Below are 24,976 nucleotides of genomic sequence, written 5' to 3'. Positions count from 1 at the left end.
GGCGGACACCACGCCCGGCAGGTGTTCGGTCAAATGCCATTTAGCTTAATTTCGGACGCCATGTAGTTTTTCAGAGTACGAAGGATGGCGTGGTACCCAACCATGGAGGATGAGCTGTTGTGCGATGTGTGATTGGCCGTATCAGCGGATTTCGTAGGCAGGAGCAGAGGGGGGGGGGACCTTCTGGCAGCAAGTGCAAGAATCGTTTCACGCACGAAGCACATTGCACTCTACGACATGCACATCATTCAAAAACGCAATGTGAGGTCGTTGTCGTATCACTGATACGCCATCCAAACCATCATCACCAAGTTTTGTCACGTGGTTGGTTAGTTGGAGGCAAGGTGGTCATTGCACATGGCAAAGAAGGAGATTGTAAGTTTTGCTTCTTTTTCCTCAACTCGTTTAAATCATTCACTCACTCAATATTGGTCTACACATTATGTAACCCGCACACGCTGTCGTGGCGTACCGCAGGACACAGGGACAGTCATTTACATACACACACAGTTGGATGAAGCTGAAGGGGCAGTGTGTGGGATGACATGATCCATTGATGAAAACTTGTTGGACATTCGGTTAATCGTTGTAGTACTAGACTTATTTGCATGATATGTATGGATGATTTGTGCTATTTCCTATCTGAACTTTGATGAATATCGACCTTTTTGCAAGAATTTTGTACGGTTGGTTTGAACCGTGGTTGAAATGTATGCATGCAGCGTTGGATGGCGGCCTTCGGCATCAGTGTCCGCGGACTGGTTCCCCCTATCCTCGGACAGACGCGGAGGAAGTTTGCGAGTCTGCATTGTAGATGCCCTAGCGCTCTGTCAGGGACACGAAAGAGATGGTGTAGGAAGAAAAAACCAACCCAACAAGAGCTTAACATTGAAGATCAGATTAATTAAATCCATCCAACGACTGGTGGTAGGGGAGGGGAATCCCCTTGCCTCCGCTCCGATTGGTAGTTTAGATTAGGGTTTTTTAGTCCTGGCAGGCGCGACACTTGGATGGATGGCGGCGCTTCTTTTTTGAGTTTATCTTCCGGGACCCGATCCTCCTCAAGTTCATCCGTCTGGAAGTAGTCAACAGAGCTCTGGCATAGATTCCCGCCATCTCCTTGGGGCGGTGAGGTAAGGGTTTCTCGTCATGTGGCAATATTTGGTGAGGTGCTTCAGATCTATGCAAGGGTTTAACGACGACAACTGTAGCTCCAGGCACTGGTCCTTAGGGGCACGTGCATGAAGACTTTCCGGTTGTCATTGACAAGGTCAAACCCGCTCCGGTAGGGGAGCGGCGACGTCGACGCGTCGACGGCTTGCTCTGGCGGCAGGTGGTCTCGGAATCTCGTTGTATTTTTTATTACTTTTAGATGCTTGGTACTTCCGATGAACTTTTATAATAAATTTAATCATTTTTTAAAATTAACTAAATCCAAATGAAGCATCTTCACTAACAAGATCATGTGGTAAAAAAACTCACAGATCACCTGGTATGAACAAAATCTACTAAACTCAATGAATTTTACAAACAAAGGGCTAAAAGGCAGGCTAAAGATGAAGATACAAACACTAGGGGCGTGTTTGGTTACATTGCCAATCCAGCCTGGCCCGGCGAGTCTGGCTCTATTGAGCCGGTTTGAGGGGATGCAAGCCCAAAAAAAACCAGATGCACATAGTTTGGTTGCCCGCATGCCCCTAGTTGCATGAGACAACCATTTTTGATCCGATGTTTGGTTGCCCGCATTGCATTAGGTGCAAATATGACATGGTGTTTGGTTGCAACCTGCATAAGGTGTTGTCACCACTTCTAACTAGTGGTGAGCTTACTTCGCAGAATCTGAACATGTAGCGCCAGCTACTTAAACAAATGACAGTTCATCCTAACTACTATCAAATGACAGTTCAAATTATTAAGAGCCATAGGCTAAATAGGGGATAGTTCATCGGTGTTGCTGCTACCAGATCTTCCTCTTCCTCTTCTTCTGCTTCTGCTTCTGCTGGTGCTTCTGCTACTGTTGCTTCTTCTTCTTCTTCTTCTTCTTCTTCTTCTTCTTCTTCTTCTTCTTATTCCAACTTCTTCAAATCCCGCACTGACCTCTGTTAAGCCACATCACCTTTGCCCATTCCAACCTTTTATTCTTCCAAGCGTCATTGTCAAATGCCTCCACACCATGGCCGAAGCTAACAACATCGTCAGGCTCGACCTCTTCCTCCTCAGGCACGTGTTCATCAAAGCCCCAGTGGAGGATCCAGTTATGCAGAATGCAACAAGCAAGTACTAGCTTAACCTGAGTGCAGTATGGGTGGAATGGCTTCTGATCCAGGATCTTAAACCTATTCTTCAGAGCTCCAAATGCCCTCTCAACAGTTACTCTAAGACTGGAGTGTCTGAGATTAAATAGCTCCTGTGCAGTCCTAGGATAGTTCCTACCAGAGAACTCATTGAGATGGTATCTGGTTTTCCTGAAGGGTGAAAGAATACCTGGCCGACATGCAAAGCCAGCATCTCCAAGGTAGAACTTGCCGTCGGGGATGTTGATCCCATCAGGTCGAGTCATCCTGTCAGTGAGAATGTTAGCATCATGCGCTGACCCCTCTCAGCCAGCCAACACATATGTGAACTTCAGATCAAAGTCAACAGCAGCAAGCACATTCTGGTTTGTGTAGTGCTTCCTCCCCATGTATGCTGCAGACTGTGACCTAGGAACTCTGGCAGTAACATGAGTACCATCTATTGCCCCAATGCAATCCTGAAAATGGCATCACAAGCCTGTGTTAGTGCTCAACTTCAACAATACAAGCATATCAAGCCATGAATAGTGTATATTGTCAATGCTCACCTTGAAGTATGGATACCATCTTGGGCTTCCGCGAATCTTGGACGGAGTTTGACCAGATGGTCTCCTGATCATCTATCCTCTAAGATCCCCAATAGCAAAAAGCACTTGCTTGAAGTACCTAGAGATGGTCTCCATTGATCTCCTGAACATGTTTTGAATGACCCTGAACCTCTGGTTATGGCTAACAACATGGAGGAACATGGCCACTTGGTCTTCGACACTGGTGTTGATGCTATCTTGTAGCATCCCCCTGCTCCTGAAGGTCTTGATAAGCCTGGCAAATAGTGCTCTTTTCATTCGAAGCATCCACAGAGCCTCGACGTCATTGCAGTTGTAGATGTAGTTCAGATTTTGGATCCTCTCCTGTTCCCCGGGAAACAATAGACCATAGAGGATCAAAGGTCTCCCAGCACGATGAACAACTCTCTAGTGCATGAACATGACCCATGCCTGAATCACACTAATCAGTGATGCTGCCTGGATTATCAGCCTCATCCGTGCGTCCATAACCTAGTCGACATCGACGGTTCGTTCAATGGGAAATCGATCCTACACCTAGCCTAACAGCCTAACCACTGAGCTAACAAAGGGGGGAGGGGGTGCTGCTTACCAGCATCGGAGACGAGGACGACTTAGGGGGAGCCATGGCATAGACAAGGTCGACCAGACGGTGGCCAACAATAAGGGGAGCACCAGATCTGCGGCAAACGCCGCCGCCGCCCCCTCTAGTGCAGATCTAAAATTGCTGCCGCCGCCGGTGGTGAGGTAGTAGGGAAGAAAGGAGGGCAGTGGCCATGGGTGAGCGAGTGAAAGGGGGGTGGGGCTAGATTTTGCGCCAGGACGGCGCGCCAGATTTCCATCTCCAGCCATCCCCCTCGCCCTCGCCTCGCACCCTCCCATGCGACCTTGCGCCACACTCAGCCTGGCTCACGAGAAACTACCGATCCGAGCGTTTCCAGCGAGCCAGGTTCTGGGCTGCTTTGAGAAGCATGCGATGCAGGCCCAACAATGAAACCAGGCAACCAAACAGGCCTCTCCCTTCCCACGCGGGCCTGATTGGGCTCGATGCGGGCAACCAAATACGCCCTAGATACTTTCACCACGCTATGCCAAAGAGAAGGAGAAGAAACACGATCGTCTTCATCAAAGATGAAATGATGTTATTCATTTTAAGCCACAGCAAATTGCTAACGCTTTTGTTAATTATTTCAGATACATATTGTCCGGTCCTAATACCAACATTGGCATGCCTCTCACGGGAACTCATCAATCTCCTCACATAGATAATTTCACTTATTCTATCTCAGATAATCAGGAAATCATGCACTCTTAAAGACATGAAACTAAACGCTATAAAGAAAATAAGAATGCTTAGATCACTATACATGGGAGTGGATTGGGGATGATGTCACTACTTTGGTAAGAAACTTTTACCACACAGGTATACTTCCACCTCACATTAGCTGACATGCAAATTTGCTCCGGCATCTGTCCGCGGACAGAGGGTGACCAGCTTGCGGACAGTGATGCCAGAGGCGCCAACCAATGTTGCTCGTATACATTTAAAACAACTTTTTAACTAGCCGGACGAAATTCATGCAAACACGGCGGATTTCGTATAAACTGTATGAGATTCATGTAAACACGTTGGACTTCATATAAACCGTATGAAATTCATTACATTTCGGATATAGTTCAACTAAAAGCGGAGCTCGTCCGACTCTAGAGTTATAATTTCAGACATACTTTAATCTAAACCTAATCTAAATGATCGCTGGCGCCTGTTCCCCATGTCCGGCTATGAGCCCCGAGAACTGAAGCTCCTGCACTTGCCTTTGCCTTCTCCAGTTCCGACTCGATGCTCTCCAGCTCCGCCTCTGCAGCCTCCGCCATCACAGCTTGAGTGACTAATATGACAACAATTATCAGCCCGCCAAGCTTGGCTTCAGGCGAAGGGGAAGAGCGATGGATTTCCTGGGACCCGAGCATCGGCGTCTTACCATGCACTCCACTTCACCGCTGTCGGTGGCGCCGGTGGACATGCCGACTTTGTGGTCACGGCGGTGGGATGCGCCCTTGGCGGAGCCGGCGATGTCCTCCTTGTCGTCGCTCTCTCCCCACACCTCGCCCTGAAGGAAATATGCCCTAGGGGCAATAATAAAGTTATTATTTATTTCCTTATATAATGATAAATGTTTATTATTCATGCTATAATTGTATTAACCGGAAACATAATACATGTGTGAATACATAGACAAACATAGTGTCACTAGTATGCCTCTACTTGACAAGCTCGTTTATCAAAGATGGTTATGTTTCCTAGCCATGGACAAAAGAGTTGTCATTTGATTAATGGGATCACATCATTTTAGGAGAATGATGTGATTGACTTGACCCATTCCGTTAGCTTAGCACTTGATCGTTTAGTATGTTGCTATTGCTTTCTTCATGACTTATACATGTTCCTATGACTATGAGATTATGCAACTCCCGTTTACCAGAGGAACACTTTGTGTGCTACCAAATGTCACAACGTAACTGGGTGATTATAAAGGAGCTCTACAGGTGTCTCCGAAGGTACATGTTGGGTTGGTGTATTTCAAGATTAGGATTTGTCACTCCGATTGTCGGAGAGGTATCTCTGGGCCCACTCGGTAATGCACATCACTATAAGCCTTGCAAGCATTGTAATTAATGAGTTAGTTGCAGGATGATGTATTACGGAATGAGTAAAGAGACTTGCCCGTAATGAGATTGAACTAGGTATTGGATACCGACGATTAAATCTCGGGCAAGTAACATACCGATGACAAAGGGAACAATGTATGTTGTTATGCGGTTTGACCGATAAAGATCTTTGTAGAATATGTGGGAGCCAATATGAGCATCCAGGTTCCGCTATTGGTTATTGACCGGAAACGTGTTTCGGTCATGTCTACATTGTTCTCGAACCCGTAGGGTCCGCACGCTTAAGGTTTCGATGACAATTTTATTGTGAGTTTATGTGTTTTGATGTACCAAAAGAGTTCGGAGTCCCGGATGAGATCGGGGACATGACGAGGAGTCTCAAAATGGTCGAGACATAAAGATCGATATATTGAATGACTATATTCGAACTTCGGAAAGGTTCCTGTGATTCGGGTATTTATCGGAGTACCGAAGAGTTACGGAAATTCGCCCGGGAGAAGTATTGGGCCTTATTGGGCCATACGGGAAAGAGAGAGGGGCTGCCTGGGGCAGGTTGCACGCCCCCCAAGGCCTAGTCCGAATTGGACTAGGGGGAGGGGTTGCGCCCCCTCCTTCCTTCCCTTCTTTCTTCCCTTTCCTTGACTCCTACTCCTACTACATGAAAGGGGGGAATCCTACTCCCGGTGGGAGTAGGACTCCCCATGGAACGCCATAGTTGAGGGCTGGCCCTCCCCCTCCTCTCCTCCTTTATATACGGAGGAAGGGGGCACCCCATAGACACAACAATTGATCCCTTGGATCTCTTAGCCGTGTGTGGTGCCCCCCTCCATCATAGTCCACCTCGATAATATTGTAGCAGTGCTTAGGCGAAGCCCTGCGACAGTAGAACATCAAGATCATCACCACGCCGTCGTGCTGACGGAACTCTCCCTTTACACTCGGCTGGATCGGAGTTCGAGGGACGTCATCGAGCTGAACGTGTGCTAGAACTCGGAAGTGCCGTAGTATCGGTGCTTGATCGGTCGGGCCGTGAAGATGTACGACTACATCAACCGCGGTATTCTAACGCTTCCGCTTTCAGTCTACGAGGGTACGTGGACACACTCTCCCCTCTCGTTGCTATGCATCACCATGATCTTGCGTGTGCGTAGGGATTTTTTTGAAATTACTATGTTCCCCAACAGTGGCATCCGAGCCAGGTTTTATGCGTAAATGTTATATGCACAAGTAGAACACAAGTGAGTTGTGGGCGATACAAGTCATACTGCTTACCGGCATGTCATACTTTGGTTCGGTGGTATTGTTGGATGAAGCGGCCCAGACCGACATTACGTGTACGCTTACGCGAGACTGGTTCTACCGACGTGCTTTGCACACAGATGGCTGGTGGATGTCAGTTTCTCCAACTTTAGTTGAACCGAGTGTGGCTACGCCTGGTCCTTGAGAAGGTTAAAACAACACTAACTTGATAAACTATCGTTGTGGTTTTGATGCGTAGGTAAGAACGATTCTTGCTCAGCCCATAGCAGCCACGTAAAACTTGCAACAACAAAGTAGAGGACGTCTAACTTGTTTTTGCAGGGCATGTTATGATGTGATATGGTCAAGACGTGATGAGATATAAGTTGTTCTATGAGATGATCATGTTTTGTTGAAGTTATCGGCAACTGGCAGAAGCCCTATGGTTGTCTCTTTGTTGCATAAGATGCAAGTGCCAAATAATTGCTTCATTTTATTGCTATGCGATAGCAATAGTTGCAAGAGCAATAGTTGGCGAGACGACCATGTGACGACACATTGATATAGATCAAGATGATGAAGATCATGGTGTCGTGCCGGTGATGATAGAGATCATGACAGTACTTTGGAGATGTAGATCAAAGGCGCAAGATGATCATGGCCATATCATATCACATATTTTGATTACATATGATGTTTATCTTTTATACATCTTATTTTGCTTAGTTCAACGGTAGCATTTTAAGATGATCTCTCATTAATTATCAAGAAGTGTTCTCCCTGAGTATGCACCGTTGCGAAAGTTCTTCGTGCTGAGACACCACGTGATGATCGGGTGTGATAGGCTCTACATTCAAATACAACGGGTGCAAAACAGTTGCGCACGCGGAATACTCAGGTTAAACTTGACGAGCCTAGCATATACAGATATGGCCTCGGAACACGGAGACCGAAAGGTCGAACGCGAATCATATAGTAGATATGATCAACATAGTGATGTTCACCATTGTAAACTACTCCATCTCACGTGATGATCGGACATGGTTTAGTTGATTTGGATCACATGATCACTTAGATGACTAGAGAGATGTCTGTCTAAGTGAGAGTTCTTAAGTAATATGATTAATTGAACTTTAATTTATCATGAACTTAGTCCTGGTAGTATTTTGCAAATTATGTTGTAGATCAATAGCTCGCGTTGTTGCTTCCCTATGTTTTTATATGTGTTCCTAGAGAAAACTAAGTTGAAAAATGTTAGTAGTAATGATGCAGACTTGGTCCGTGATCTGAGGTTTATCCTCGTTGCTATACAGAAGAATTATGTCCTTGATGCACCGCTAGGTGACAAACCTATTGCAGGAGCAGATGCAGACATTATGAACGTTTGTCTAGCTCAATATGATGAATACTTAATAGTTTTGTGCACCATGCTTTATGGCTTAGAACCGGGACTAAAAAAACGTTTTTGAAACATCATGGAACATATGAGATGTTCCATGAGATGAAATTGGTATTTCAGACTCATGCCCGTGTCAAGAGGTATGAGACTTCTGACAAATACTTCGCCTAAAAGATGAAGGAGAATTGCTCAACTAGTGAGCAAGTGCTTAGATTGTCTGAGTACTACAATCGCTTGAATCAAGTGAGAGTTAATCTTCCAGATAAGATAGTGATTGGCAGAGTTCTCTAGTCACCATCACCAAGTTACTAGAACTTCGTGATGAACTATAATGCAAGGGATGACGAAAATGATTCCCGAGCTCTTCGTGATGCTGAAATCAATGAAGGTAGAAATCAAGAAAAAACATCAAGTGTTGATGATTAAACAAGACCACTAGTTTCAAGAAAAAGCACAAAGGGAAAGAAAGGGAACATCAAGTAGAATGACAAGCAAGTTGTCACTCCCGCGAAGAAGCCCAAAGCTGTACCAAAGCCTGAAACTGAGTGATTATACTGCAAAGGAAATGCTCACTAGAAGCGGAAATGCCCTGAATATTTGGTGGATAAGAAGGATGGCAAAGTGAACAAGGGTATATTTGATATACATGTTATTCATGTGTACTTTACTAGTGTTTATAGTAGCCCCTGAGTATTTGATACTTGTTCGGTTGCTAAGATTAGTAACTCAAAACAGGAGTTACAAAATAAATAGGGACTAGTTGAGGGTGAAGTGAAGATGAGTGTTGGAAGTAGTTCCAAGATTGATATGATCATCATCGCATACTCCCTATACTTTCGAGATTAGTGTTGAACCTAAATAAATGTTATTTGGCGTTTGCGTTGAGCATGAATATGATTTGATCATGTTTATTGCAATATGGTTATTCATTTAAAGTCAGAGAATAATTGTTGTTCTGTTTACATGAATAAAGCCTTCAATGGTCATACACCCAATGAAAATAGTTTGTTGGATCTCGATCATAGTGATACACATATTCATAATATTGATGCCAAAAGATGAAAAGTTGATAATGATAGTGCAACTTATTTGTGGCACTGCCGTTTGGGTCATATCGGTGTAAAGCGCATGAAGAAACTCCATAAAGATGGATTTTTGGAATCACTTGGTTATGAATCATTTGATGCATGCGAACCGTGCCTTTTGGGCAAGATGACTAAAACTCCGTTCTTCGGAACAATGGAACGAGCTACTGATTTATTGGAAATAATACATACCGATGTATGCGATCCAATGAGTGTTGATGCTCGTGGTGAGTATCGTTATTTTCTGACCTTCACAGATGATTTGAGCAGATATGGGTATATCTACTTAATAAAACATAAGTCTGAAACATTTAAAATTTCAAAGAAATTCAGAGTGAAGTGAAGAATCATCATAACAAGAAAATAAAGTTTCTATGATCTGATCATGGAGAAGAATATTTGAGTTACGAGTTTGGCCTTCATATAAAACAATGTGGAATAGTTTCACAGCTCACGCCACATGGAACACCATAGCGTTATGGTGTGTCCGAACGTTGTAACCGCACTTTATTGGATATGGTGCGATCTATGATGTCTCTTATCGATTTACCATTATCATTATGGGGTTATGCATTAGAGACAGCTGCATTCACTTTAAATAGGGCACCATCAAAAAATCCGTTGAGATGACGCCTTATTAACTATGGTTTGGCAAGAAACCAAAGTTGTCGTTTCTTAAATTTTGGGGCTGCGATGCTTATGTGAAAAAGTTTCAACCTGATAAGCTCGAACCCAAATCGGAGAAGTGCGTCTTCATAGAATACCCAAAGGTAACTATTGGGTACACCTTCTATCATAGATCCGAAGGCAAGTTATTCGTTGCTAAGATGGATCATTTCTAGAGAAGAAGTTTCTCTCGAAAGAAGTGAGTGGGACGAAAGTAGAACTTGATGAGGTAATTGTACCTTCTCCCTTATTAGAAAGTAGTTCATCACAGAAATCAGTTCCAGTGATTCCTACACCAATTAGCGAGGAAGTTAATGATGATGATCATGAAACTTCAGATCAAGTTGCTACCAAACCTCGTAGGTCTTCCAGAGTAAGATCCGCACCAGAGTGGTATGGTAATTATGTTCTAGAAGTCATGTTACTAGACCATGATGAACCTACGAACTATGAGGAAGCGATGATGAGCCCAGATTCCGCGAAATGGCCCGAGGCCATAAAATCTGAGATATGATCCATGTATGAGAACAAAGTATGGACTTTGATTGACTTGCTCGATGATCAGCAAGCCATGTTAAATAAATGGATCTTCAAGAGGAAGACGGACACTGATAGTAGTGTTACTATCTACTAAGCTCGCCTTGTTGCGAAAGGTTTTCGACAAGTTCAAGGTGTTGAATACGATGAGATTTTCTCACTCGTATCTATGCTTAAGTCTGTCCGAATCATGTTAGCAATTGCCACATTTTATGAAATCTGACAAATGGATGTCAAAACTGCATTCCTTAATGGATTTTTTAAAGAAGAGTTGTATATGATGCAACCAGAAGGTTTTGTTAATCCTAAAGGTGCTAACAAAATGTGCAAGCTCCAGCGATCCATCAATGGACTGGTGCAAGCATCTCGGAGTTGGAATATACGCTTTGATGAGTTGATCAAAGTATATGGTTTTATACAGACTTTTGGAAAGGCCTGTATTTACAAGAAAGTGAGTGGGAGCACTACAGCCTTTCTGATAAGTATATGTGAATGACATATTATTAATTGGATGTAGAATTTTCTGAAAAGCATAAAGGAGTGTTTGAAAGGAGTTTTTCAAAGAAAGACCTCGGTGAAGCTGCTTACACATTGAGCATCAAGATCTATATAGATAGATCAGGATGCTTGATAAGTTTTTTCAATGACTACATACCTTGATAAGATTTTGAATTAGTTCAAAATGGAACAGTCAAAGAAGGAGTTCTTGCCTGTGTTGCAAGGTGTGAAATTGAGTAAGACTCAAATCCCGACCACGGCAGAAAATAGAAAGAGAATGAAAAGTATGCCCCAATCATAGGTTCTATAAAGTATGTTATGATGTGTACCAGACCTATTGTATACCTTGCTCTGAGTTTGGCAAAGGAATACAATTTTGATCTAATAGTAGATCATTGGACAGCGGTCAAGAATATCCTTAGTGAGGACTAAGGAGATGTTTCTCGATCATGGAGGTGATAAAAGAGTTCGTCGTAAAAGTTACATCGGTGCAAACTTTTACACTGATCCAGATGGCTCTAAGTCTCAATCTGGATACATATTGAAAGTGGGAGCAATAAGCTAGAGTAGCTCCGTGCAGGGCATTGTAGACATAGAATATTTGTAAAATACATACGGCTCTGAATGTGACGACCCGTTGGCTAAACTTCTCTCACGAGCAAAACATGATCATAACTTAGTACTCTTTTGGGTGTTAATCACATAGCAATGTGAACTAGATTATTGACTCTAGTAAACCCTTTGGGTGTTGATCACATGATGATGTGAACTATGGGTATTAATCACATACAGATGTGAATATTGGTGTTGAATCACATGTTGATGTGAACTAGATTATTGAATCTAGTGCAAGTGAGAGACTGAGGTAAATATGCCTTAGAGGCAATAATAAAGTTATTATTTATTCCTTATATCATTATAAATGTTTATTATTCATGCTAGAATTGTATTAACCGGAAACATAATACATGTGTGAATACATAGACAAACATAGTGTCACTAGTACGCCTCTACTTGACTAGCTCGTTTATCAAAGATGGTTATATTTCCTAGCCATGGACAAAGAGTTGTCATTTGATTAACGGGATCACATCATTAGGAGAATGATGTGATTGACTTGACCCATTCCGTTAGCTTAACACTTGATCGTTTAGTATGTTTCTATTGCTTTCTTCATGACTTATACATGTTCCTATCACTATGAGATTATGAAACTCCCGTTCACCGGAGGAACACTTTGTGTGCTACCAAACATCACAACGTAACTGGATGACTATAAAGGAGCTCTACAGGTGTCTTCGAAGGTACATGTTAGGTTGGCGTATTTCGAGATTAGGATTTGTCACTCCGATTGTCGGAGAGGTATCTCTGGACCCACTCGGTAATGCACATCACTATAAGCCTTGCAAGCATTGTAACTTATGAGTTAGTTGCAGGATGATGTATTACGGAATGAGTAAAGAGACTTGCCGGTAACGAGATTGAACTAGGTATTGGATACAAACGATCAAATCTCGGGCAAGTAATATACCAATGACAAAGGGAACAACATATGTTGTTATGAGGTTTGACCGATAAAGATCTTCGTAGAATATGTGGGAGCCAATATGAGCATCCAGGTTCCGCTATTGGTTATTGACCGGAAACTTGTTTTGGTCATGTCTACGTTGTTCTCGAACCCGTAGGGTCCGCACGCTTAAGGTTTCGATGACAGTTATATTATGAGTTTATGTGTTTTGATGTACCGAAAGAGTTCGGAGTCCCGGATGAGATCGGGGACATGACGAGGAGTCTCGAAATGGTCGAGACGTAAAGATCGATATATTGGACGACTATATTCGGACATCGGAAAGGTTCCGAGTGATTCGGGTATTTATCAGAGTACCGGAGAGTTACGGAAATTCGCCAGGGAGAAGTATTGGGCCTTATTGGGCCATACGGGAAAGAGAGAGGGGCTGCGTGGGGCAGGCCGCGCGCCCCCCAAGGCCTAGTCCGAATTGGACTAGGGGAAGGGGCTGCGCCCCCTCCTTCCTTCCCATCTTTCTTCCCTTTCCTTGACTCCTAGTCCTACTATATGGAAGGGGGGGGGGGGGAATCCTACTCCCGGTGGGAGTAGGACTCCCCAGGGCGCGCCATAGTTGAGGGCCGGCCCTCCCCCTCCTCTCCTCCTTTATATACGGAGGAAGGGGGCACCCCATAGACACAACAATTGATCCCTTGGATCTCTTAGCCCTGTGCGGTGCCCACCTCCACCATAGTCCACCTCGATAATATTGTAGTGGTGCTTAGGCGAAGCCCTGCGACGGTAGAACATCAAGATCGTCACCACGTCGTCGTGCTGACGAAACTCTCCCTCGACACTCGGCTGGATCGGAGTTCGAGGGACGTCATCGAGCTGAACGTGTGCTAGAACTCGGAGGTGCCGTAGTTTCGGTGCTTGATCGGTCGGGCCGTGAAGACGTACGACTACATCAACCACGTTGTTCTAACGCTTCCGCTTTCGGTCTACGAGGACACACTCTCCCCTCTCGGTTCTATGCATCACCATGATCTTGCGTGTGCGTAGGAATTTTTTTGAAATTACTACGTTCCCCAACACGTCCGCCACCTCGTTGAACTCCTTGTAGTTGGCCTCCAGTTCTGCCTGACGCTAGCGGTACCGCCAGCAGTTGAGGTGGATCTCGCGGGCGGAGCAGTAGGACTCGAGCAGCATCGCCTGCTCCACCACGTCCGCGTCCGGCGCGATCGCTCTGCCGACGACGAGCTGATCCTCGGCCTGCTGGTGCTCCTGGCTTCCAAAACTACTCGTCCAGCCCCTCCAGCACTATGTCCATGTAATAGGCAGGGCCTCACCGATGGTCATCGTGTAATGCACCGTCTAGGGTGGCGCCGGCGAGGAGGGTGGCGCCGGCTCGTCCTTGGCCGTGTCCTACATTGGGACGTCGTCAGCCTCCGGTTGCCTGCTGGCCTGCCAACCGACAACAATGGTGATAGTCTGCTTCTTCTGCTTCAGCGACATTCCATCTCAGAGAACTTTGGAGCGCGAGGAGGCCATGGTGGGAATGGTGCGGGGAGGAGAAAGTGATCGTAGGAGGATGACTACGACTATGGTCGGGGCATCATTTTGTATAGCGGGCGAATGACAATGATGGACGGCAGGCGGACGGATGGGTGGCGCCTGAGTTGGTTCTCCGGTAACCGCGTGTCATTAGTGTGGGCAACAAAAGGACTGACGGATGGCCAGCCATGGTGTCGTATGAACGCGGAGCAGTCGCGTGCACCGGAAGCGGTGCAGGCGGTGCTCTCTCGGCCGACGTGCCGCTTCAATGCAGCCGCCAGTGAGAGGTCGCGTCTGCTCTGGTCGGGCAAGAATGTTGCACTTACGCTCTGGAGCGATGCTGACCATTTCGGACAGGAAATCGGGTGCGGGCAAGGTAAGGGCTTTGGGTGGGCCAGCGCGGTTAGACGGGGGCGTGGCAGCAGTCCGGATGCCCGCAAAGCCCCGCTGTTTTGTCCCCGGTTTGTGGGAAAAAGACATGTCCAGACCGTTCGACAGACCGGTTGGATGACACAACACGTCCAGACATATGCGGGTCGTTTGACGGTCCGCATTGAAGATGTCCTTAGTGCTCCCATTCCCAAGAAGCTTGTTCACCCAAAATTAGAAACTTTTAACTCACATGTATACTTTCACCTCTTTTTTTTGCATGGTAATACATGTCTCATTCATATCATAAAGATCAAATTACAAGTCACGTAAAGACCGACATGACAAAACTGAAAAGATAGTAAAACATTGCTAAGCTTGACACCAACGTCCGTCACTTGCCTCCGACACCACCACAGCAGCCACCGAAGAAAAAAAATGACGGATCACCTCCTCACCCGAGCTCGACGCGGCTCCATCGCTGATATGCAGCTTTGCGGACCTCCAAGGTGGCTCACCAAAGATGAAGCCATTGCCGTTGAACGAATCAGACCGGGGCAACACCCCGGACACGCTATCAAACTCCAGATCTGAGACCCCACAACGACTAAGACGCCGAAGTAGGAAACCATACTTGCCATCCATCAACCATGAACCCATCACATGTTCTGTTTTCCAGATGTCGTCGATGCAGATCACAATCTGCATCTGCTCCCGAACTACCTCCCAAGCTCCGCGCCGACGCTGGAGCAGACGTCGTCGCAACGGCGGAGCCTGAGGACACAAGTCCACCACAAGGATGCCGTCGCCGCCATGATATCCCCGCTTGAACAGACTGGTTCCCAAATCCATCACCGAGCAAAGAGACGATCGCCTCGCCGGAGAAGAACCTGGAGCTTCTTTATTCAGCATCGTCGTCGCCGCCGTAGAAGCCAAGACGTCGAACGATCTAAAAACCTAAGCTATTAGGGCTCTAAACCTAAAGCAAAAATGATCCGCACGCACGGGATCCGGCGACCCCCCTCACGACCGACGACCAAGAGGTCGCCGGCGGAGGAGAGCCGCCGGAAAACGGCGCCGGAAAGATGGCTCTCTTGGCGGCGGCGGCTAGGTTTTTGGTCGCTAGCCAAACCCGCCCACCACTCCCGTAGGGCGAGGTTGGGCGCTCGCCCTGTATACTTCCACCTCACATTAGTGCGAAAAGCCGGGTGTATAGCAACGCTCCTGCATATATGGTCTTTGACTTTTCTGTAAAAAGGGAGAGTACCAGTCAATACTTTAATTCTTTTTAGCCAGATGCAGTACTTTTGCATTTGTGCGAGAGAAATCCTAAACATTCTTCTAACCAGATGCATGATGAGCGACTCGTGCACCCACTGCGATGTCACCTCTGTCCACACGCCCATAGACATGGTACATCTGCTTCCTTTTTCTTTGGCGGGTGACATACATTTGTTCTTTCCTTGTTCAGTTGTTCGTCCTGTGGCCTCACCTAAAACCGGAGATAATGCAAGGTGCATCGGTCAATCGGCATCGGTGTTGGCAATCTTGCTCTAGTTTTATGCGTTCGAGAGGACGCTGCATGACTAGAAAAGGTTTTCTCTTTTCTTCTAGGGGTGCATAGAAGAGACTTATTCGATCGGATCTGTTTCCTAGCATGATCCGTACATTGCGTTCTTATACTCTGACTCTTTCACCACTGGCCAGTGGGTTCGTGATCCGCACGGCAGAGCATTGTGATTGACGGCGTTGTGATCGTCGGTTCGCGGCGTTGTGAAGTATGGTTCATGCAACAAAAAGAAAATTGGAGTAAAAATTGCTTACCGACACTAGTTGTTTAGTGAAAGTCCTTGGCGTGTTCTTGCGGGTTTCACAGAAATGTTTCAGTTAAATAATATTTGGCTCTTCCATGATGTGGAAACGTTTTCATAATACCACATATTTTTCTTAGGATTATGATAGCTACGATCCTTCACCTCGGAAAAAACACTGAACGAAAAGTGATGGTAACAGGCGACACAACAAACATTCTCTGATTGTCTAAAAAGCTCAAATCTTAAGCATATCTAAAGTGAAACATTTTCAAACTTTGACTACCGGTGTCTAAACATATGGAACTCATTAAAGTTCAAATAATGATCGAGCCAATGTGAACTGAAAGTAGCTCAGATGGGTAGGTTTCGTGTGGTGGAATCAGCCCACCGGTGTTTGATTTTGTGTCCAAAAGAACCACCTAGCCAGTGCAATTGACAGAAAAGATTACCCCAGATCAAATTGCCAGAAATGACCATCTGAGCCGTGGCGGCAGGCGCGCCAGCCGACACGTGCGAAGGTGGCAGCCCCTGCCGTCACAAGGCCACGCGGCAGGCGCTGTGTTACAGGCCCAAACAAATGACGACGGAACGGGATTGGCCAGTGGGCCAGGCCGCCATATAGCCAGGCGGTAGGCAGTGGGCCGGTGGGCCCCGCCGCCACACAGCAAAGCTAGTCGACTCAGGGAATTCTAAAACAAAAAGCTGGTCGACGCAAGTGGTCATCCATGTTTTGACTTAATGAGGTTTGGGGATATAAACTACAATATTTCTATCTAATTTTCAGGACAGTGAGTTCCTAAAGTGTGTTACATCTTCATTTGCTGGCCGACGTTTGTTTATCTTCCGCAGAAACAAATTGGATGGTACAGTGTCAATAGTTAAAACAATCTTTGTAGATAGAAGCCAAAAGTGGCACGGTAAGCATGCTGCATGCATGTGTCTGCGGCCTAGGGGCGTGGCGGCAGGGCCTACCGGCCCACGGCCAGCCGCCTGGCTGTGTGGCAGCAGTGCCCACTCGCTAATCCCGTTTCGTCGCCGTTCGCTTGGGCCTGTAACGCAGTGCCTGCCGCCTGGAGCTGTGGCGGCAGGGGTTGCCGGGTGCCACTTCTTAGCTAATGCGCCTGCCGCCACGACTCGGATGGTCCTTTCTGTTAATTTGATCTGTATGTGGTTCTTTCTATCAATTGCACTGGCAGGTGGTTTTTTTTTTGACAAAAATTCCCGGTGTTCAAGTCCTAGACTTGACCGATGCTCATATCTTTTTGATTTTATTTCACATTTTCTAGCGATGTTCGCATAGGATGTGTTCATGATATTGCGTCAGAACCAAAACTAAAAATCCAGCCAAACTTTGTATTAGGTGTAACACTACATATGATGTTCTATTGACTTTGGACAACACTATTAGTACATAGTCAAGCTGATTTATACTTGAACGATTCATGTTTAGGTGATCCATTAGTAGTTAAGGGTTCATGTTGGGTCGTGTGCATCTAGTTATGCAGATGTACCAGATTTGCATTTGGTGCGGTTGTATCACCTTCCTTTTATCGGAAAGATGGTATAGTGATATCTAGATTACCATTATGAAGATATATTAGCTGTAGTTTACTATATAAAATCCACATGATTAATGGTGAGATGTTCTACTTTATTATGATATTTGCTATATCCATGGTTGCTTTTGTTCTAGGTAGGTATAAATATTTATTATTGAGCTGGTATTGTTATAAGTATTTGTACTCGAACATTGTTTTGGAGGAATAATCAAAATAAATTGGAATAGTAATATACCTTCGTCATTGGAGTAATCTAAAAATATTTTGAATGATTCAATATTTAGTTAACTTATCAAATATATGTCAAATATGGTTCATTGTTAACAATAGGGCCAGTAGATCAATTGGCAGTGATACTCCCTCTGTATTAATTTACTTCGCATATTAGTTTTATTTTAAGTCAAACTTATGTTAAAAAAATCAGCATCTATAATACAAAATAAATACAATGTAAATATATATTGCATGATTGATCTAACGATATTGATTTGGTATTGTGGGTGTTGATATTTTCTATAAACTTGATCAAACTTTTCAAAGAACAATGCGAATAAACTTTTCAAAGTTTGACTTAGAGAAAACCAAACCGTGAATTATTTTGAAACAATGTTTATGAAGACCTATCGAATGTATTAAACTAATATCCAAATAATTATCGGTGAGATATTTTCACTGTTTGAAAGATTTTGTAGTATATGCTTTATTTTCACTAATATCCATGTATTTAGATAGAATTTGCACCAGACTAATATCCATGTATTTAGATGGAATTTGCAACAGAATGAAAAGTTTTCTATACATTCTTTATACATGCCACTCGGCCATAGTGATGTCCTCATGCACAATAATAGAACTATGGAAGCGCAAATACCCCTTCAAGTGAAGATTTTTCCTTTCGTTTTAAAATCAGGGGGTTGGTCTTGAATAGAGATAACCTTACACGCCGAAATTGGCATGATAGTAAGCGTTGTGTCTTTTACCACCATGACAAATCAATTGAACACCTATTTTTAAGTGTTAGTTTGCTCGTGTGATGTGGTTTATTGTAGCTTCTAACATGTGCCCTCCCATAGGTGTGTAATATCTATGGCAATTGATTGAGTGGGGTTCATAAAAAAAATCTTCACATATCCTCGTGGAGCGACAACCTTATGTTGGGCTCTAATGTGTTCCAGGAATGATGTGTTTTTACTAGAGAAGTGTGTTTAGTCTCCTGTGCTGATTAGGGCCTGTTTGATTCCAAATAAGTCACCAACTTATAAGTCGAAAAGTGAAAAATATGACTTGTTTTGCCAAACAGGCCCAATTTATAAGTCACCCAAACTTATAAGTCATAAGTTGCTCTACCCCAACTTAAAACTTATAAGTCACCCCCTTTTGCATGGGTCCTACCATCTGCATGATGTGTATTGGTGTGGAGGTCAGGTGACTTATAAGTCAGGTGACAATCAAACATGCGTGACTTATAAGTCACTGGTTTTAAGTCACCTGACTTATAAGCCAGGTGATTTATTGAAACCAAACAGGCCCTTATTCATGCATGTACATATTGGCTATGTACTTGGACTATACGGCATAGACTAACAGACATAGACTTATGTTGACGTCTACCTGGTTAGGGCACACGGCCAGGGAGATTTTGTACCATTACGGGCGTTGGTGTAGTTTTTCCGATAGGACCTCCTACATCTTAGCCAACTCTTATTTACAATTTTTATAGAAACACTTTTTTTTAATTTTCTCTCGGTTTGTTGGTTGTCCGCATTTGTTTTTGCAGAGGGTGAGTATTCACTCATTGCGATATACCAACTCGACCTTTAGCAAAGCACATGATTTGTTTCCATGCAACCATGATATAAATGTTATTCCGAGAGTTAAATAAATAAGTGTTATAAACATTCCCGCAAAAGAAGTGTTATAAACATGCGGACTTAAGTAATTTCCAATATAACTGTCTGAAGTTTATGAGAGTAATGTAATTTTCCTGGTAACAAACAAAGTACAACTGAAAGAGAAAATGTGTGACAGACATTGGTTTTTTTTTAAGGAAACAAGACACATTTCAGAAACTTGAATAAAAAAGACAGAAATGTTAAAATCTGACGTTCAATTTTTAGGCATGGCAAATTATACCCACAAGATAGCAATTTAGGTTGTTGCGAGCAAACATGGCATGTCCTGGCAAAAAACTGAGCATTGTTGGATTTGCCATTCTCGCTTCATCTCGGACGTTTTTTCCATGCCTAAAAGTTTGATGTCAAATTTTTAGCAAAATCCAAAAATAAATAAATTATCACAGGCATCTTAGTGGGGAAGGTTTTACCTGAATCGCTCTGTGCTTTGGTGCGCGAGCCTAATGTAATTGAACATTGACACTTAAATCTAAGTTACTGGTAGTATTCCCTCCGTCCCAAGATTCTTGTCTTAGATTTGCCTAAGGGAGTAGATGTTTGCCGTCCCGTGGTTTCTAGACAATCTCTATGTTTTTCCTTGCATTTGCTTATGTGGGGATGCACACAGATTGAATTTCCGCAATTTATTTACTCCGTGTTATGCATTTTGATAGTATAGTATGATAGTAGAACATGGTACACCTATGCTTAGCCTTGCAAGGGGCTCTCTGTCCGATCAGCGGCAATGATGCCATTAGAGTGCATATATACATGTGCATGCATGGGATTTTAATGACACCGGAGGTCAACGAACCCTGGCCAGAGCACACAACGGGATATGAGAATCGTTGATTAAACTAATCCCGCGCATTAAACGCGTTTGAAAAGGAGAGATCACACACGTAGAGAATGCTTCACTTGTAAGAAGAGCACTACGCTCGGACAGCACATATAGCTCCGGCGCAACCAGCTCGAAGATCTTCCACTGGAGCTGGCGAAGATCGAAGCCGGTGCGAGAGCAGGAGCCGGGTGCGAGATGAAGGCCGGGAGCAACGAGAGCAGTAAGAAGCTCGTGAGCGGAGGGGCGCTCGCGGTGTGGCTCCTGCTCCCTCTCGTCGTCCTCGTCGTCCTCAAGACCGATTGCCTGCCGCAGGTTACAGTACGACAACTCTGTAAGTCCCCCAAGTTACAGTACGATCGAACAACTCTCTTGATCTGACAGACTGGTGCATATGTTCTTCTTCGATTCATCATGGTTTTTTGGTTTTCTGTTCTCAATTTTGCGGGTGCGGTGCCGTAATTTTCACGAAACCTAGCTACGGGCTTGCATGCAGCTCTCCGATGTGGGGCTGGATCTTTCCGCATTAACTGTCTTTTCCGGAGAATATATGGCTCTTAATTTCGTGGAGGCAATTGATATACCACCTTAATTTAGTCTGATACGCACAGTGAATGAGTAGAATTTCGTGTGTGAATTTGCCTTTATTGGTTTACTTGATACGCATACGTACTGCAGGTTTTGTGTGTTAGCTAGACGTAAAACGTACTACTACCCGTCAGTCCAAATGGAAAAAAGTACTAGTATTACTTATGTTAAAATCTTTTCGTCAAAATCTGTATAAGAACTGAGCCGTAACAATGATTACAGTACCAAATTCGTGTGGTTGAAGCTGAAGCAGCTACTTTTGAACTAACAGAAAGAAAAGCAACGACTGGAGTGGGGGAGTCAGATTCGACAATTGCAGCGCGTGTAGTACTGATTTTTCTGTACTCAATGAAATCGACCCCTCACTCTGAGGTTCGATCACAATATCGATCAGGGATCAGCATTATATTAGTGATACTTTAAGCACACCTCTCTAGAAATCGGGGTTTGACATCGTTTTACTTCACTCATTCATCCTGCAGCGCGCATAGGTCTCGAGAGCTTGTTGGTTCATCTGTTGAGAGATAGTACTATTTCCTCGTTTCGATAATAATGATATGTTTGTAGTAACAAATGTAAAACCAACAATCACAGCGACATGACCTATTGACCTGCATGCGTTCCATGTTTTGCAGTTGCACAGTTCAGCTTCACCCAACCTGCAGCAGATGATTCGGTTAACAAGGTTCCGTCTTCAGGTAAGCCTGCATCTGCATGCATGCCTAGCTTTAACTCTCGTCTCGTGCATGGCAGGCACGTCTAATTAAGCTGAAATACTGGCAATTAACTTGGCCGCTACGTCCTCTTCCCTTGTCCCAGGCACAGAAAGTGTAGCGCAGCAAGAAGCAGTTGACGTAGCCAGGTTAAAAGCCGCGCATGGTATGCCTCAAAACACATTCTTTAACCTGGTTAGAGAGGCTTCATTTCTCTAATCAGATCATCGATTGGTGTTAACAACAATATTTGCCATGTGGTCGAACCTTCATCGAATTCAGATCCGGTCGTCGGAGCGCCACCTCCTCTCGCGTCAAGTAACGAGATGGCCGCCGGCGTCGCCGATGCCACCAGAGGTAATTAATTGACTCTCCCTGCAGAACGGAGGTTGAAGTTAGACTAGCTTGTTCGGGAGTCAAGTTTGGCTCATGTGCAGTGCACGCGCCTGCTACACACACTATACTACGTACAAGCTATAGCTAAGGAGTCAGCGGATCGGGATCCACCGCCAAAACAAATACAAAAAAAAATCACAGAACAGAATCAGTAGAATCCACATCTGGCGTTTTGTGCACATGTCAACCATGTTATGTTACGCTCGACCATTTCTTCTTGGTGCGGTTTTACTAGCATTTACAGCATTCCTTATGTTTTGAGGTACGGTGTTGTAGTGAAGTTACTGAAGTAGAGCCCAAGCAACACCTGATAACTAGTGAAGCAGAGCCTACCTTTCGGGAGCTGATATTGATCAAATGTAATTTGTCGCAGATCTCAAAAATCAAACGGAGTTGCTTGCCATGAACGGTGTGAGAGACGGTTCTGGGGTAAATTCAGGTAACGAAGCACGATTTGCATTCACAATTTGGTTGGGGCAGGCACTCTGGCAGACAACTAAAGAGAAGTTTCAAATTAATTGTGGCAGATGTGGCAGCACCAAGAAGCAAGCTAAGTTGCAACTTCAGCTTTTATCGCATGAACATCTGCGCCATGGAAGGCGACGTCCGTACGCACGGCAAGGCCGCCACCGTCTACGTGGTCTCGCCATCCGACGACAGCTACCGGCCGGAGAACGGGACGGTCACGATCCGCCCGTACCCGCGCAAGTGGGAGAAGCCAACGATGCAGCTGGCCCGAGAGGTGACCATCCGCTCGAGCGGCCCGGGTGCCACGGACATGTCCCCGCCACGCTGCACGGTGACGCACGACGTCCCCGCGGTGGTCTTCTCCACCGGCGGCTACAGCAGCAACTTCTTCCACGCCGTGACGGACATTGTCATCCCTCTCTACAACACGGCGCGGGAGTACGACGGCCGCGTCCAGCTCGTGGTCACCGACTACAGCCGCAAGTGGATCGCCAAGTACCGGCACGTCCTCGCCGCGCTCTCCGCCTATCCGGTCATCGATTTCGACGCCGACGACAACGTGCGCTGCTTCCCGAAGGTGCACGTCGGCATCGAGAGCCACAAGGAGCTAGGGATCAACCCCGTTCTCTCCCACAAGGGCTACACGCTGATGGACTTCCGGGACTTCCTGCGGTCGGCCTACTCGCTGAAGCGCGCGTGGTCGACGCCCGTCAACCGGACCTCCGGCGGCAGGCCTCGCCTCGTCATGCTGCTGCGGCGCCACTCGAGGGCGTTCACGAACGACGCGGAGGCCGTCGCGGCCGCCACGGAGGTCGGCTTCGAGGTGGTGGCGGCGGGGCCGGAGGCCGTGCGCGACATGGCCCACTTCGCGGAGGTGGTAAACTCGTGCGATGTGATGGTGGGCGTGCACGGCGCCGGGCTCACCAACATGGTCTTCCTCCCGCACAACGGCACGGCGATGCAGATCATCCCGTGGGGCGAGATGAAGTGGCCGTGCTGGAGCATCTTCGGCGAGACGGTGCCTGACATGGGGCTCCGGTACGTCGAGTACGAGGCGACCGCCGAAGAGACGACGCTCAAGGACGTGTACCCGAGGGACCACCCCGTCTTCACCAACCCCGTCTCCATACACAAACAGGGGTTCGACCAGCTGTGGAAGATCTTCCTCGATGGTCAGAACGTCACCCTTGACATCAATCGCTTCACGGGGGTCATGCAGCAAATCTACCAGGACGTCACCGTTACATAGATGTAGAGACTACGTACGTCCGCTGCCCTGATGCTATGCGCATCACTGTGTAATTTTTGCTCTTTGCTGCTTTGTTTCTACTCCCTCCGTCACAAAATGTAAGATCATATTTTACACCATATGATGTTAAAATGATCTTACATTTTGGTACAGATAGAGTAGTACTTTTCAACCGACCATTATGAATAGTCACATGAAATGGTAATTAATTAGCGGAGAAAAAATGGCAAAGGTTTGTGTGAATAAACAAGGACTCTTTTGGTAACGAGGTGCTAGACTCACCGACAGGTTCTACGGATTCTTCAATTGTACTTCCTCTGGTCCATTTTACTCTGTATATAAGAATTGTTTGAAGTCAAACTTCATAAAGTTTGACCTTATTTATATGAGAAAATATCAACATCTACCATGCTAAAGTTATACAATATGAAAATTTAAGTCATGACACATCTACTGATATTGATTTCATATTGTGAATGTTGGTTATTTTTTCTATAAAGTTGGTCAAACTTTACAAGGCTTGACTTTAGACAAATCTTATATGCGCACTAAAAAGGACCGGAGGGAGAAGTTAGGTGGCAGTTTTTGATTGGAGACTAGGGTGAAAGGGGTCCACCCCGTGATCGATGGGAGGGGGATATTTTTTTGAGGGGAAGACCATTATGGCTAGCTTTATTAATATTTAAATCACTGCTACATCGTACGCTAGGAAATTAACAATAAAATCTGGGGTGACTCAAACCAAACAGAGGCCGGCTTTTCATGACCCCTTTCAGCTAGCACGTGCGCTACTGCATTCGATTCCCTATCCCTGTTGCGATATTCACAGGCCTTCTTGAACTCACTGTCAGCGTCCTGGATATGGGGGTATCCAGACCTGCCTGCCTGCGGCCCACGGCGTGGCTCCATCATCGGCTTGGTACGGCCCAGCTTCAGCATCAACGACTCAAGACCCTCGTGAGGAGGACGACACCAATACCCCCGAGGGGATCGGCCTCTTCAGGCTGGCTCCCGAGGGGCGGAGAGTTCTATGCAAGGTGTACCTCACGAGGCTCAGCTGACGTGAGCCATGACGACC

The 24,976-nt window shown here is 45.4% G+C and overlaps 1 protein-coding gene across 1 annotated transcript; it reads left to right on the top strand.

The window, feature by feature from the left end:
* Positions 1-20,581: 20,581 nt before the first annotated feature.
* Positions 20,582-24,163, top strand: LOC123160753 (alpha-1,3-arabinosyltransferase XAT3). The gene is made up of 6 exons (XM_044578591.1): positions 20,582-20,818; positions 21,708-21,770; positions 21,892-21,951; positions 22,068-22,142; positions 22,555-22,620; positions 22,709-24,163. The coding sequence occupies exons 1-6, from the start codon at positions 20,683-20,685 to the stop codon at positions 23,896-23,898; spliced, it is 1,590 nt and encodes a 529-aa protein (XP_044434526.1). The 5' UTR covers positions 20,582-20,682; the 3' UTR covers positions 23,899-24,163.
* The last annotated feature ends 813 nt before the right edge of the window (positions 24,164-24,976 follow it).

Source organism: Triticum aestivum, chromosome 7B (assembly GCF_018294505.1).
Source record: "Triticum aestivum cultivar Chinese Spring chromosome 7B, IWGSC CS RefSeq v2.1, whole genome shotgun sequence".
Classification (NCBI taxonomy): domain Eukaryota; kingdom Viridiplantae; phylum Streptophyta; class Magnoliopsida; order Poales; family Poaceae; genus Triticum; species Triticum aestivum.
The sequence above is the reverse complement of the archived record's forward strand: the minus strand, read 5'-3'. Positions and strand labels throughout refer to the sequence as shown.

Excerpts from the sequence above, each read along its gene's own strand:
- LOC123160753 (XM_044578591.1), top strand. The coding sequence starts at position 20,683 with ATGAAGGCCGGGAGCAACGAGAGCAGTAAGAAGCTCGTGAGCGGAGGG. Across the intron at positions 22,143-22,554 it reads CGTCGCCGATGCCACCAGAG|ATCTCAAAAATCAAACGGAG; the intron begins GTAATTAATTGA and ends AATTTGTCGCAG. Across the intron at positions 22,621-22,708 it reads CGGTTCTGGGGTAAATTCAG|ATGTGGCAGCACCAAGAAGC; the intron begins GTAACGAAGCAC and ends TAATTGTGGCAG.